The sequence below is a fragment of the Odontesthes bonariensis genome, chromosome 16 (assembly GCF_027942865.1).
Source record: "Odontesthes bonariensis isolate fOdoBon6 chromosome 16, fOdoBon6.hap1, whole genome shotgun sequence".
Classification (NCBI taxonomy): Eukaryota; Metazoa; Chordata; class Actinopteri; order Atheriniformes; family Atherinopsidae; genus Odontesthes; species Odontesthes bonariensis.
Window position 1 is genome coordinate 17,681,622 of NC_134521.1, and position 13,590 is coordinate 17,695,211.

A 13,590-nucleotide genomic window follows, 5' to 3' on the forward strand; every position below is an offset into this window, starting at 1 on the left:
TAACTGAGGTGAGCTTCTTGGCTTGACACGGGCACTCCCACGGGGCTGTGAATTTTTCAGGCGAGCATCACACAATGATCTGCGCTCAGATATCGCTGTGCACTCTATCACATTGACTTCTGTGTTCCTGTAAGGGATCTCACACACCACCGATGGTTGTTTTAAGGATGAGAAATGTGCACAAAAGGAAATATGCACTAATTTGCCTGTGCATAGTTGGCTTCATCGTGTATAAGTATCTCGGGTAAGTCTTAATTTACTATGTTTCACTTGGAGCTGTTTTCAGACTGTATCTTTCTGGTGCCTTATTACAGTATTGTTTACTTATTTTTCATACATTTAAGTGTGTTGAAATATATTTGTCTCAATGAATATCATTAAATATCTGAATTTAGCTGGTTTTTTTAACTGTAGCTCACAAAAGCTTTCCCCTTTTTGGAAGTGAAGTAAGAGCGGATTTAACAACAGCATCATAGATGATCCAGCATTAATAAATGGGTTTTAAAAGTAAGAGGAGTTTCATTTGTTTTGAAGCCTGTTTTGCCTCCACATACTGATGTGTCCCTGCGTTTTTTAGACCAGTCAAGACATCTGCAAATTCCTGTTAAGCATGTCATGTGGTCAGTTCAATGTGTCCATTATGTGTCACGTAATGTGATTGTGACTAGGATAATCCACAACTTCTCCTCCAGCATGCCAGCAAGCGGGTGGAGGATGAGAAGAAAGGTGGGCCTGAACGCCAGTACATCTCAGTTCACCCTGGAAGGAGAGCCTTTCCGTATACTCGGGGGATCCATTCACTATTTCCGTGTGCCCAGGGCCTATTGGAGGGATCGCCTGATGAAGATGAAGGCCTGTGGCATAAACACCCTCACTACGTAGGAAGACTACTGCACCTTGTGTGTTTTATATCACAAGCTTTTCCACCAATTGAATGTAAACCGAGAGCATCCTTTCAGATATGTGCCGTGGAGTCTACACCAACCAGAGAAGGGGGTTTTTTACTTCCACACACAGCTGGATTTAGAGTAAGGAGAATGTTGTCTTATTTGCACTGAATACAGAACATTCATGACTAATTGACATACAAAAACTTGATTGTTAGAGTGAAGACCATGCAGAACATTGGGCTTAAAAATATCCATAATAAGATTTAAAACCGCCTTGCACCACCTTTCTAGCTGTACTAACAATATTATATGCTCAGAGATGTTTTGGGAATACTCTCCTTTTTCTCTCATCATCTAAACCCTGTGCCCAAGGGAGAAACAGGAGTCAGAGTCCCGCCTGGCAACAGCAGCATCACCACAACAACAGCAACTTATACAAAACATTGGTGATGAGTTATAAGGAATGAGACTCTTAACTTAGCTGTTGTTGTCGCCAGACCTCAAAAAAATAAAATGTAGGTTCTCACCACAGATCCAGAGTTTTTATGTTTGTGGAGAAAGAAACGGTCTCCTCTGTCTGAGTTTCAGAGCTTACATCAGTCTTGCAGCCGAACTGGGATTGTGGGTGATTTTACGTCCGGGGCCCTATATTTCCGCTGAGCTGGACTTAGGAGGACTACCGAGGTAAGGCCGGTATTCTTTTTGGACATAACTTCATTAGTGCATTTAGAAAACCTGATGTTCTGCGAGTGCATGAAAAGAAAAATTTGAACACAACAGCACAGAACTTCTTATGTGAAACACAAAATTACATTTTTTTTAGTTGAGTGCAATCAGGGTGAAAGTGTTGCATCTTCCTCTGAGGGAAGACTTGCCCAGAGCTTGAAGATTTGTTCAGTATGTTGGACTCACTGCAGCTCTTCCGTTCTTGCAGCTTTAGTGAAAACTAAGCAGGTTGTTTTCTTTCTTGCAGCTGGCTCCTCAGAGATGGCAGCATGAAACTGAGGACGACTCACCCAGGGTTCACTCAGGCCGTCAACACTTACTTTGACAAACTTATACCAAAAGTGGTTCCGCTGCAGGTCTTTTAAAAAAATTTATTTCTTAAACAGAGAATTGAAAAAACAAGTCTGTCAGCTACAGTTTGTTTAGTATGTCATGAAAACAAAATCCTTGTTTTTGTATTTTAGTTCAAGAAAGGAGGTCCCATCATTGCAGTGCAGGTTGAAAATGAATATGGATCCTTTGCAAAGGATCAAAGTTACATGATTTTCATAAAAGAGGTAAAGTGCATGACTTGTTTATTACAATTCCCCTTAAATCCGCGTGCATGCGTTGCTACATTCTGGTGATTTTCAATTCTCGTGCTACATTGTGTTTTGTTTTGAGAGGCTTTGCAGTCCAGAGGGATCAGCGAGCTCTTGCTCACATCTGATAACCACAACACATTGAAGTCAGGGGGTGTCGATGGAGGTGCTGTACATTAATGCACTCACAAACATACACACTTGCATACTTTTATAGTCTAACCTGTCATCTGTTGTCTTGTAGCTATCAGGTCAGTGAAGCTACAGAAGCTAAATCAGAGAGACATCCAGGATCTGAATGCAATCCAGGTGAAAGCCTTACCTCTCCACATGTGTTAACTGTCAGGAAACATAGGGCTTGAGCTGACACTTTGAGTCTTTCTTGCACTGGTTTTTAGCCCAACAGCCCCTCCATGGTGATGGACTACTGGACTGGCTGGTATGATGTGTGGGGAGAACTCCACCATGTGCTCCCGCCAGAAGGTAAGGAAGGTCTACCTTGTTATCTGTGGCTTTATAGATAAATTGACACATCTGTATTGGTGTTAACCACCTAATCCTAGAGGCAGGGTAAGTGATGCAGATTTGTAAGCTCAACTCATTTTGATGGGCTATGACTGGGTCAGTTGATATTGTCCCAGAGGATGATGGCAGCTCTCTTCCACATGTCCCAGGCCTCCGCTTTAACCCCCTCTGTGGATGTAGCAGCTCCACACAAGGTTGAGCTGGATGAGAGTTTATGACATTGGGAACATGCTTGTGTCTTTTGTGACCAGGATCGCCACCTCATTCATGTCCCTTAAGAGCTTCATTTCTGCTTGCGAGGTTGTACACTCAGTTTTTCACTTTACTCAAAGAAAGAAGAATCCCACCATCCACTTTTATCTTCCTGACTTTCCGGTTTTCTTTCTAGTAGTCTGTACCACGACTTGATGTGACATGGCATACACCTTTATTCCTTCACTGTAGTGAGTTTATATTTATAGCTGAAAAAGGCACATCCCCACACTATAGTCATTTTCACATATGAACTGAAAAAGCGGGAGATCCTGATGGAAACACATAGGAGAGACATCTGGGTAGTTTTGAGGACACATGATATGATGCAAGAAATACGCAGGAGAAATGTCAGTGTTTTGTTAACAGTATGTCAAGATTGGCAGATGAGACTCCATGATTCTTGCCTTCATGTGGATATCAATACCAAATGCTTCTAAGTTGATCTACAACGTCATTGTGTGATTGGAAAGCAACATAATCTACAGGTCAGCAGAGAAGAGCATGGATCATCAGCCCTCTAGCTCGCAGTAAATGCTGCAGAGGGTTTACTGCTACATTCACACGTTGTTTGATTTGGCCATCTTCCGGAGATAGTAGTAGAGACTGGGTTGTAAAATCTCCACCTGAAATCCAGGCTGAACATAGTGGATATTCTCATTTTCATTTTCTACCTCTGTGGACCAACTGAAATTTCAGGGCTGAAGTGCATGTTTAAGATTAGCTTATGTTTCAAGTACTAACTCCAATGGTTCTTCTTGATATGCTACTTACTAGGCCCATAGGGCAAGACATATAGCTTCATTGTTTCACTATTGTGAGTCCATATGATAGCTCTACAGCTGGTAGATGCCCACCCTTATTGTGTCACTGGCACTCACACAGAGGTTGGGTATTACGTTAAAGGGATAGTTTGCCTCTTTTGACATGAAGCTGTATGACATCCCATATTAGCAATATCATTTATGAACATTGACTTACCCCCTGCTGCGTCTTGTGAGCCGAGTTCCAGCCTCGTTTTGGCGTTGACGAAGGTAGTCCAGCTAGTTGGCTGGGGCTTAAAAAATAAAGCGTCTTGCTTCTCAAAACAATATGTGTTCAAAAGAGTAATACATTTGCATCACAAAGTCGTTCATCCAGAAAAAGTCAGACCTCACAATCGCTTGGTGCTATTTTCTCTCCCTTCCTATCACTGCGTACTGTGTAAACTGTGCAGGCCGAAGTGCAGACCGAGCAGTAAACACCATAACAGGTGCGGCTATCGGCAGGTGGCAGCACGCATTGATATGAAGGGAGGCAAAAATTGCTCCAAGCGATTGTGAGGTCTGACTTTTTTGGATGAACGTTTTTGTGATGCAAATGTATTACTCTTCTGAACGCATATTATTTTGAGAAGCAAGACACTTTATTTCTGTATTAGGTGTATCCCAGCTCCCAGCTAAAAGGTATTTTTGTCCCACTGGTAGTGCTGGTGCTGTTGTCAGTTTCTGCACCCGACAATTTGTAGATGAGCAGTGCCATCCCATTAAAATGGATTTTTCACAAGGTGATGACACAAGGTGATGACATCATGCCTTTACTTGGACATACAGTTCATAAACTGCTCATGCTCTAAGAGCTAATGGCTAGGTAGGTCAATTGTTTTTACCAATCCAAGTAGGTGCTGTTTCAGCTGTTTCATCAATGACATCATGGAGGACATGACACCTGGGCATGCTCTGATGTGTAGAAACGTTAAGAGCAAAGCTACACCTCCATTTTTACAGAATGCTAAGAATCTGATGGAAACAGCCAAAATACAAGATGGACATTTTCATCTGAATGTCAGCTTCAAAAACATACACGGCCATTTTGATTCTGAACACAAGATGGCAGTGTTGATTACAATAGAATATCTCTGGTTAGCTTAGTGTGCCACCAGCAGATATGCCTGCTGCATAACAGCTGTCTACCCTGTTGTGATATTTTATCCAATATAAGTGGCTCTAACCAGGGGGCTGATATAACAGAGCAGAGCCACCTGCTTGTTTGGACTCAGTTATTTCACATTAGTCCTTTGGTTCAGACCACCCAAGGTTTAGATTAATGAGCGAGTTGCCTACAGATTCTGCATCTCATTCAAGTAGAGGTATGCTACCCTCTACTTTCAAAGGGCTCCACACATACTCATTGAACTGGAATTTATTTCAGTAAAAGATCATTTACAGTTGGAAAGCTCAGCATTTATACACAGCCACTTGATAAGGAAGAGTGTGTACAGAGGGAGAGGCAGTTTGAACTGACTGCTACATTTTTTTAGCTCTCAAAGCTGTTGCTCTGTCATTGACATGTGGGGACACGCGCTCGAAAGACTACGACAGCAAAAATAAGAAGAATCAAGTAAAATACAAGAAGAGGAAGGTATCTTGTTAGATAAATACGACACTTCAAGGGGATCATAAGATTTGATTTACAGGCAACAACTTTTGTGTGTTTGTTTTGTTTTTAAGAGATGTTCTGCATAGTTTGCATTTAAATTCCCAGCTCACCCAGATCTACATTGTTGCCTTAAGGGCACCTTTGTTTTCATACTGCATAGAGGTGCTGGAAGAATAATTTAAATCATTTAAAAAGTTTCAATAAAAAGTATTATTGTACATTTAGAAACCCAAGTTACCCAATTGCTACAGAGATGGATATGAATTAACTTGATTAACTTAAGTTGATTTTTAAGTTAAAGATGGCTTGAGTTTTGAAAATATAAAACTGTCCAAGGTAACTAAACTTTCAAAGACTTTTTAATACATTTTATAAAAAAAATCCACAGTATTCTTTTATAGTATTTCACGGTGCAGTGTGCGTTGGTCTTCATCTTTTCTTTATGCATTGGTTGTAATGGTATTTTCCAATATATATTGTTATCTGTCATGTAATTAAATGATGCACCCAAAATTAACTATTTAACACAGCTGTTTTATTATTTGTTTTAGTTTGCCATGGATTTCTCTTACTAGTTAAACAGAATTTCTTTCTGATCTCCATTACATAGTAGCTAACTGATCGTTTTTTTTACCCCTCACTAGTTATTCTTTATCTCAAAATGATCTAATCAGCTGTAAAGACATTCTTCCTATCTCACCCCCCACTGCCTTTTTGCATTGAGAATGTCATTTCTGTGCCAACAGTGGGGATGCAAATGTGAAAACCAGGGTCATATCACATTTGCATGAGTCATTTTTCAAAAGCTGCATTAAAAAAAACAAATGTGTAGAAGTGGTCTGATCCTTTGCTTCCTACGTTTGTATGGCGTGTTGAACTTCTTGCCAGATATGGTGTCCACTGTGAGGGAAATTCTGAGACGAGGCATGTCCGTCAATCTGTACATGTTCCACGGAGGATCCAGTTTTGGATTCACGAGCGGAGCTCTCGCCGATCCTTCCTACAGAGCTTTAGTCTCCAGCTATGGTTTGTTCTGTGTTGTTTTACTCTGCCAAAGTTATGGTAATTTCACAAAGTCACAACGATTTCTTTTTGAGAATTAATAGGCAATACCATCTCAGAGGTGAAAAATTCAGTATGCTTAACACCCAGCAGGTGTCAGTACATGACAGTTAACATACTGTATCATACTTTTCAGATTATGATGCTCCCTTATCTGAAGCTGGGGAATACAATCCGAAGTACCATCTTCTGAGAGATTTATTTTCTCGATACAGCAGTAAGTTAAATATGAGAACAGAGTACATCAATTTATGTGTTTACCGACCTGCTTCTTTGCTTGATTAGTTTTGACCTCTCTGTGAAGAAAGAGGCAACAGTATACCAGACATGCCAGTCCTACATTACAGGGAAGCTTATGAACCTGCAATCATGTACCAGCACCTGTCTTTATGGGATGCTTTGAGCTTCACTGAGGGAGTAAGTTTTTCATATAAGATCTCAAGCTGACAACATTCTGCATTGACAAGGATTTTGCTTTCCAGCCAGATGAATTATTTAAATTGTCTTTGCAGCCTTTTAAGTCAGCCAAGCCTGTAAACATGGAGAATCTACCTGTAAACAACAGGAATGGTCAGTCTTACGGCTACACCCTGTATGAAACTACCATCACGAGTGGAGGAATATTGAAGTCAGGCGATAATGTTCGAGACCGTGCCCTGGTGAGTCCTCACTGCACTTAAAGGTGTCATCTCTGACCTTTTATGCTTCAAAATGGTCGCCTCACTATTCACTGATTACCCACATTATGATCCCTCATAATGTGTTTCTAAGCACAGAAACTAGAAATTATCCAAAGGTTTTTCAATGAGCTCTTTGTTTTACATGTTATATCCCGTTTGTGTTATAAGCAAAAATGTAAAATTGTCAATTTGTGGTGTAATTAGAGCTGATATTTTGGGGCTTGGAGTTGGGTGATTTGGAATTTGTTAAACATCGCTTAGCTAAATTCCTCTCTGTTCTTTAACAGGTGAATGAGTGTTTTAAATGTCCTCATCCATAGTAACTATTTCCAAAATACCCTATAATTATCCATCCATCCATTTTCTATACCGCTGAATCCGTCGGTCGGGTCGCAGGGCCCTATAATTATATTTTCTAAAATAATAAACTCAGAAGTGAATATTCTCTTATTATCAATTTGTGCTGTGTTGTTGGTTTGGCCACAGTAATATACATCTGAGGACAAAAAGTGCACAAATACTTTGAAAGAGTGTGGTTCTGTGTTAATCCAGAACCACAATCTCTGAGTGTTTTCATCCAAGGAATTATTTGACAATGATCTTTGTTGCCTCAGGTGTTTGTAGACAGAAACTACATTGGCCTTTTCAAGCGACACAGCCTGGAGCTGGCTGTTGCTGATGGACAGGTATGAACAAAGAAAGCAAACGTTTTATTGGCTGTGATGGACGCTGAAGAGGTGTCTCAATGATGGCTATATCTATCTATAAATAAGTGAAAACAATTGATCCCTACAGGGACAGCGCACTTTGAGTTTATTGGTGGAAAACTGCGGACGAGCACACCGTGGAAGAGACCTTGACAAACAACATAAAGGTAATTGATTGAAAATGCTGCAGTTCATTGCTGTGTCTGCTATAAAATCACTCATGCACTCAGTGGGGAGTACACATGTCAATTTTGATTTGTGCTCTTGCAGGACTAGTGGGAGATATTTTATTAAACAATATTCCCCTGCGGGACTTCACAATATACAGCCTGGATATGAAACCCAGCTTTATTGACAGGTTTATACACTTTATTATTGCATATCACACCCTATATATCACTTTCATTTCTTTTTAATAATGTATTTGAACTATTATTTATTTCAGTCTTTATCAGGCACCTTGGAAAAGTCTCCCTGAAAGTCCCAGTTTCCCTGGATTTCTTATGGGGAGGCTTTTTGCATATGGGTATCCAAGTGACACATTTGTGAAGCTACCAGTGAGTTAAATGATTTATACATATTATATGACACTTAAACATGATTTACAATCATGTGAAAAAGTATGTTAATAAGTTGAGGACATTGTTGAAATACTTGGACATGTAAGGCACGTGATCCTCCCTGATACAGTGCCTGTAATTAAAAATAAATTCCCAGCAAATGAGTTTAAAGTTAAATAAATTTATCACAGAAGGGAACGAAAGACCCCCCATGAGCTGTCACCTTACCGTGGTGGGGGGGTTTGCGTGCCCCAATAAGTCTGGGAGCTATGTTGCCCGGGGCTTTAAGCACCCATGGCAAAAAGATCCTAGATGAGGGACCAGACAAAGAACAGCTCACAAGACCCTCTATGATGGAAAAAAACATTGGACACCGTGTTCCTTCGCCCGGGCGTGGGTTACCGGGGCCTCCCCCTGGAGCCAGGCCTAGGGGTGGGGCCCGCCAGCGAGCGCCTGGTAGCCGGGTCTGTGCCCGTGAGGCTCGGTCGGGCACAGCCCGAAGAAACGACACGGGTCCCCCTTCCAACAGGCTCACCACCCATGGGAGGGGCCAAGGGGGTTGGGTGCATTGTGAGCTGGGTGGCAGCCGAAGGCGGAGACCTTGGCGGTCTGATCCTCGGCTACTGAAGCTGGCTCTTGGGACGTGGAACATCACCTCTCTGCTGGGGAAGGAGCCTGAGCTGGTGCGTAAGGTTGAGCGGTTCCGGCTAGATATAGTCGGACTCACCTCGACGTATGGCTTTGGCTCCGGAACCAGCCTCCTCGAGAGGGGTTGGACTCTCTTCCACTCTGGAGTTGCCCGCGGTGAGAGGCGTAGAGCAGGTGTGGGCATACTTATCGCCCCCCGGCTGTGCGCCTGTACATTGGGGTTTACCCCGGTAGACGAGAGGGTAGCCTCCCTCCGCCTCCCTCCACTGGAGAGTGCTCCTCCGGGAGACTCCCTCGTCCTGCTGGGGGACTTCAATGCTCACGTGGGCAATGACAGTGAGACCTGGAGGGGCGTGATTGGGAGGAACGGCCCCCCCGTTCTGACCAGAGTGGTGTTTTGTTGTTGGACTTTTGTGCTCGTCATGGACTGTCCATAACAAACACCATGTTCAGACATAAGGGTGTCCATATGTGCACTTGGCACCAGGACACCCTAGGCCGCAGCTCGATGATCGACCTTGTGGTCATATCGTCGGACTTGTGGCTGTATGTCCTGGACACTCGGGTGAAGAGAGGGGCGGAGCTGTCAACTGATCACCACCTGGTGGTGAGCTGGCTCTGCTGGTGGGGGAGGAAGCCGGTCAGACCTGGCAGGCCCAAACGTATTGTGAGGGTCTGTTGGGAACGGCTGGCGGAATCCCCTGTAAGGAGGAGTTTCAACTCCCACCTCCGGCAGAGCTTCAACCATGTCCCGGGGGAGGTGGGGGACATTTAGCCCGAATGGGCCATGTTCCGTGCCTGCATTGTTGAGGCGGCCGACCGGAGCTGTGGCCGTAAGGTGGTCGGTGCCTGTCGTGGCGGCAACCCCCGAACCCGCTGGTGGACAACAGTAGTGAGGGAAGCCGTCAAGCTGAAGAAAGAGTCCTATCGGGCCTTTTTGGCCAGTGGGACTCTGGAAGCAGCTGTTGGGTACCGACAGGCCAAGCGGAACGCGGCCTCGGCGGTTGCTTAGGCAAAAACTCGGGCTTGGGAGGAGTTCGGGGAGGCCATGGAGAATGATTTCCGGACGGCCTCGAGGAGTTTCTGGTCCACCATCCGGCGGCTCAGGGGGAGAAAGCGGTGCACCATCAACACCGTGTATGGTGAGGGCGGGGCTCTGCTGACTTCAACTAGGGACGTCGTGAGTCGGTGGGGGGAATACTTCGAGAGCCTCCTCAATCCTACCGTCACGCCTTCCTATGAGGAAGCAGAGTTGGGGAGCTCGGACGTGGGGCCTCCCATTTCTGGGGCTGAGGTCGCCGAGGTGGTCAAAAAACTCCTCGGTGGCAAGGCCCCGGGGGTGGATGAGGTCCATCCTGAGTTCCTCAAGGCTCTGGATGTTGTGGGGCTGTCTTGGTTGACACGCCTCTGCAGCATCGCGTGGACATCGGGGGCAGTGCCTCTGGACTGGCAGATCGGGGTGGTGGTCCCCCTCTTTAAAAAGGGGGACCGGAGGGTGTGTCCCAACTATGGGGGATCACACTCCTCAGCCTCCCTGGTAAGGTCTTTTCAGGGGTACTGGAGAGGAGGATCCGCCGGATAGTCGAATCTCGGATTCAGGAGGTGCAGTGTGGTTTTTGTCCTGGCCATGGAACAGTGGACCAGCTCTATACCCTCGGCAGGATCCTGGAGGGTGCATGGGAGTTCGCCCAACCGGTCTACATGTGTTTTGTGGACTTGGAGAAGGCGTTCGACCGTGTCCCTCGGGGACTCTTGTGGGGGGTGCTCCGGGAGTATGGAGTGCCAGACTCCTTGATATGGGCTGTTCGGTCTCTGTATGACCGGTGTCAGAGTTTGGTCCGCATTGCCGGCAGTAAGTCGGACATGTTTCCTGTGAGGGTTGGACTCCGTCAGGGCTGCCCTTTGTCACCGATTCTGTTCATAATTTTTATGGACAGAATTTCTAGGCGCAGCTGGGGCGTTGAGGGGGTCCGTTTTGGCGACCTCAGAATCAGGTCTCTGCTTTTTGCGGACGATGTGGTTCTGTTGGCATCGTCGGGCCGTGACCTTCAGCTCTCACTGGAGCGGTTCGCAGCCGAGTGTGAAGCGGCTGAGATGAGAATCAGCACCTCCAAATCTGAGACCATGGTCTTCGGCCGGAAAAGGGTGGAATGCTCTCTCCGGGTTGGGAATGAGATCCTTCCCCAAGTGGAGGAGTTTAAGTATCTCGAGGTGGGGGACGAATGGAGCAGGAGATTGATAGGCGGATCGGTGCGGCGTCCGCAGTGATGCGGGCTCTGCACAGGCCCGTTGTGGTGAAGAAGGAGCTGAGCCAGAAGGCGAAGCTCTCGATTTACCGGTCAATCTATGTTCCTACCCTCACCTTTGGTCATGAGCTGTGGGTAGTGACCGAAAGAACGAGATCGCGAATACGAGCGGCCAAAATGAGTTTCCTCCGCAGGGCTCTCCCTTAGAGATAGGGTGAGAAGCTCGGTCATCCGGGAGGGGCTCGGAGTAGAACCGCTGCTCCTCCGCATCGAGAGTCAGATGAGGTGGCTCAGGCATCTGGTTAGGATGCCTCCTGGACGCCTCCCTGGTGAGGTGTTCCGGGCCTGTCCCACTGGGGGGAGGCCCCGGGGAAGACCCAGGACACGTTGGAGAGACTATGTCTCTCGGCTGGCCTGGGAACGCCTCCGGGTCCCCCCAGAAGAGCTGGAGGAAGTGGCCGGGGACAGGGACGTCTGGGTCTCTTTGCTCAAGCTGCTGCCCCCGCGACCCAATCCCCGGAGCAGCGGAAGATAATGGATGGATGGATGGATGGGAACGAAAGATTCCTTTTGGTGCCATATAAGCTCCATGTAGGGTCTGGTGTTCTCCATGCTACTGAGATGTGTTTTATCTTTGTGCTGTGATTTGAAAAGCTATTTAGAGTCTTTGGAAAAAAAGGCTATGAAAGCCTATGAGTCAGTAGAGCAGCTCTTTCTAAAGTCAATTAAGCTAACAATTTTTCACTGATCTACTTATTTTTTTTCACAACTGTGGTTTTGTGTTCTGTTTATGTATTTGCCAAAGTGTGTTTATGAAATGCCCAAATTGTTTGTTTTTGGGATCCACAGGGCTATGAGAAAGGTGTTGTGTTCATAAATGGACTGAATCTGGGCCGTTACTGGTCCATTGGCCCACAGCAGACACTCTACCTCCCTGGACCCTTTCTCAATAGTGGAATCAATCAGGTAAAGCTGTGCACAGATGAGATTTTGTCAGAGGCAAAAGTAAATGTGTGCATTTCAAGTATTGAACATTTAACATTAATAGCTTTATCCATCTGTTAAAGTAGCAACATTCAGTTATCAAAATGTACTGACAAGTGCCAGTATAATCATAATAATTATAATAATAATGATAAATGTAAAAATAATGCAATCTAGAAACTATTGATTCTTGAATTCATGATAAGCGTTCTAACAAACAAAAACACCAGTCTAACATGTTAAAAGCTTAAAAATGTAATTTTCTTTAATGATCCTTGTGGCTTCATTGAAACATATTTATGGCAAATGGAATTTCTGTGCAAATGGCCAGTACATAAAATTAAATATAATAACAAAGATCTTATGAGGTCAGAGTTTTCTTACAACATGACATATCATCATAACAACTCATATTAAGCTGACTATCTTTAGATGTCAGAGAGGAAGCTGCATCTGCAGCTTGACCCAAGGCTTTAAAACACTGCAACTAATAGTCACTGTAGCAGGATTGTTTGTGCATGCCTGTACAGTCAATGTGACTATGAAGTTTGTGATGGGTTTAAATTGATATTTAAACATTGTCAGATTTGACTAAGTGAACTTGTTTTACCTGCTTAAGTGACATTGAGATTAATTGAAAGGAGTTTGTCTGAACGGTGCCTCAAATTGATGTGATTGTTAGCTAAGCCTAGCATTGCAAAATGCACATTAACATTTGTGGTCATCCATAGTCGCTGTGTATCCATTTGACGATGATTAAGATTTAATATGTGAATTAGTGCATAAAGGTGACAGCAAGAAGATTTAGTTTCCTTTGGGCTGAATAAACTTTGTAGCTAAGCTAATTAGCTTTGGGGTTTAGCTTAATGTTAACTCCTTTTAAAAAAAAATCTTTGTATTACATACGGAAATAATTCCATATGCAATAGTTTGTGAAAATACAAGAATGTCCAGGTTTCTAACAACTCTATTTGTCACTGTTCTGTTCATATAAATAAGGTCATTGTGTTTGAGGAGCAAGAGGGAGACTACAAAGTCCACTTTGAGGACACACCTGATCTGGGCATGGCAGCAGACATCCAATGACCATTATCACATCCTGGAGGGAATTATGTGGTTTGATTATTTTCTCTCTGTTTTGTTCTTGTGTAATGTGCTTGTCAAATGCGAGGATATTAATGTGGTGAATGTTTAATATAATACCTTAGATACTACAAACGCAAAGTTCAATTTTTAACCACATCAACTATCAAAGACACAGTAATGATTGCATGAGAGCAATGTTTTTATCTATGTACATACAGTACCTTT

The 13,590-nt window shown here is 44.2% G+C and overlaps 1 protein-coding gene across 1 annotated transcript; it reads left to right on the forward strand.

Annotated features, from left to right (window-relative positions):
* Positions 1-152: 152 nt before the first annotated feature.
* On the forward strand, positions 153-13,549 carry LOC142401187 (beta-galactosidase-1-like protein 2). Its single transcript, XM_075486482.1, has 19 exons — positions 153-244; positions 693-878; positions 960-1,028; positions 1,479-1,574; positions 1,864-1,972; positions 2,081-2,173; positions 2,282-2,363; positions 2,442-2,506; positions 2,596-2,680; positions 6,281-6,418; positions 6,591-6,675; positions 6,763-6,871; positions 6,967-7,113; positions 7,749-7,820; positions 7,930-8,008; positions 8,112-8,199; positions 8,287-8,398; positions 12,145-12,261; positions 13,279-13,549. The coding sequence occupies exons 1-19, from the start codon at positions 153-155 to the stop codon at positions 13,363-13,365; spliced, it is 1,911 nt and encodes a 636-aa protein (XP_075342597.1). The 3' UTR covers positions 13,366-13,549.
* Positions 13,550-13,590: the final 41 nt, after the last annotated feature.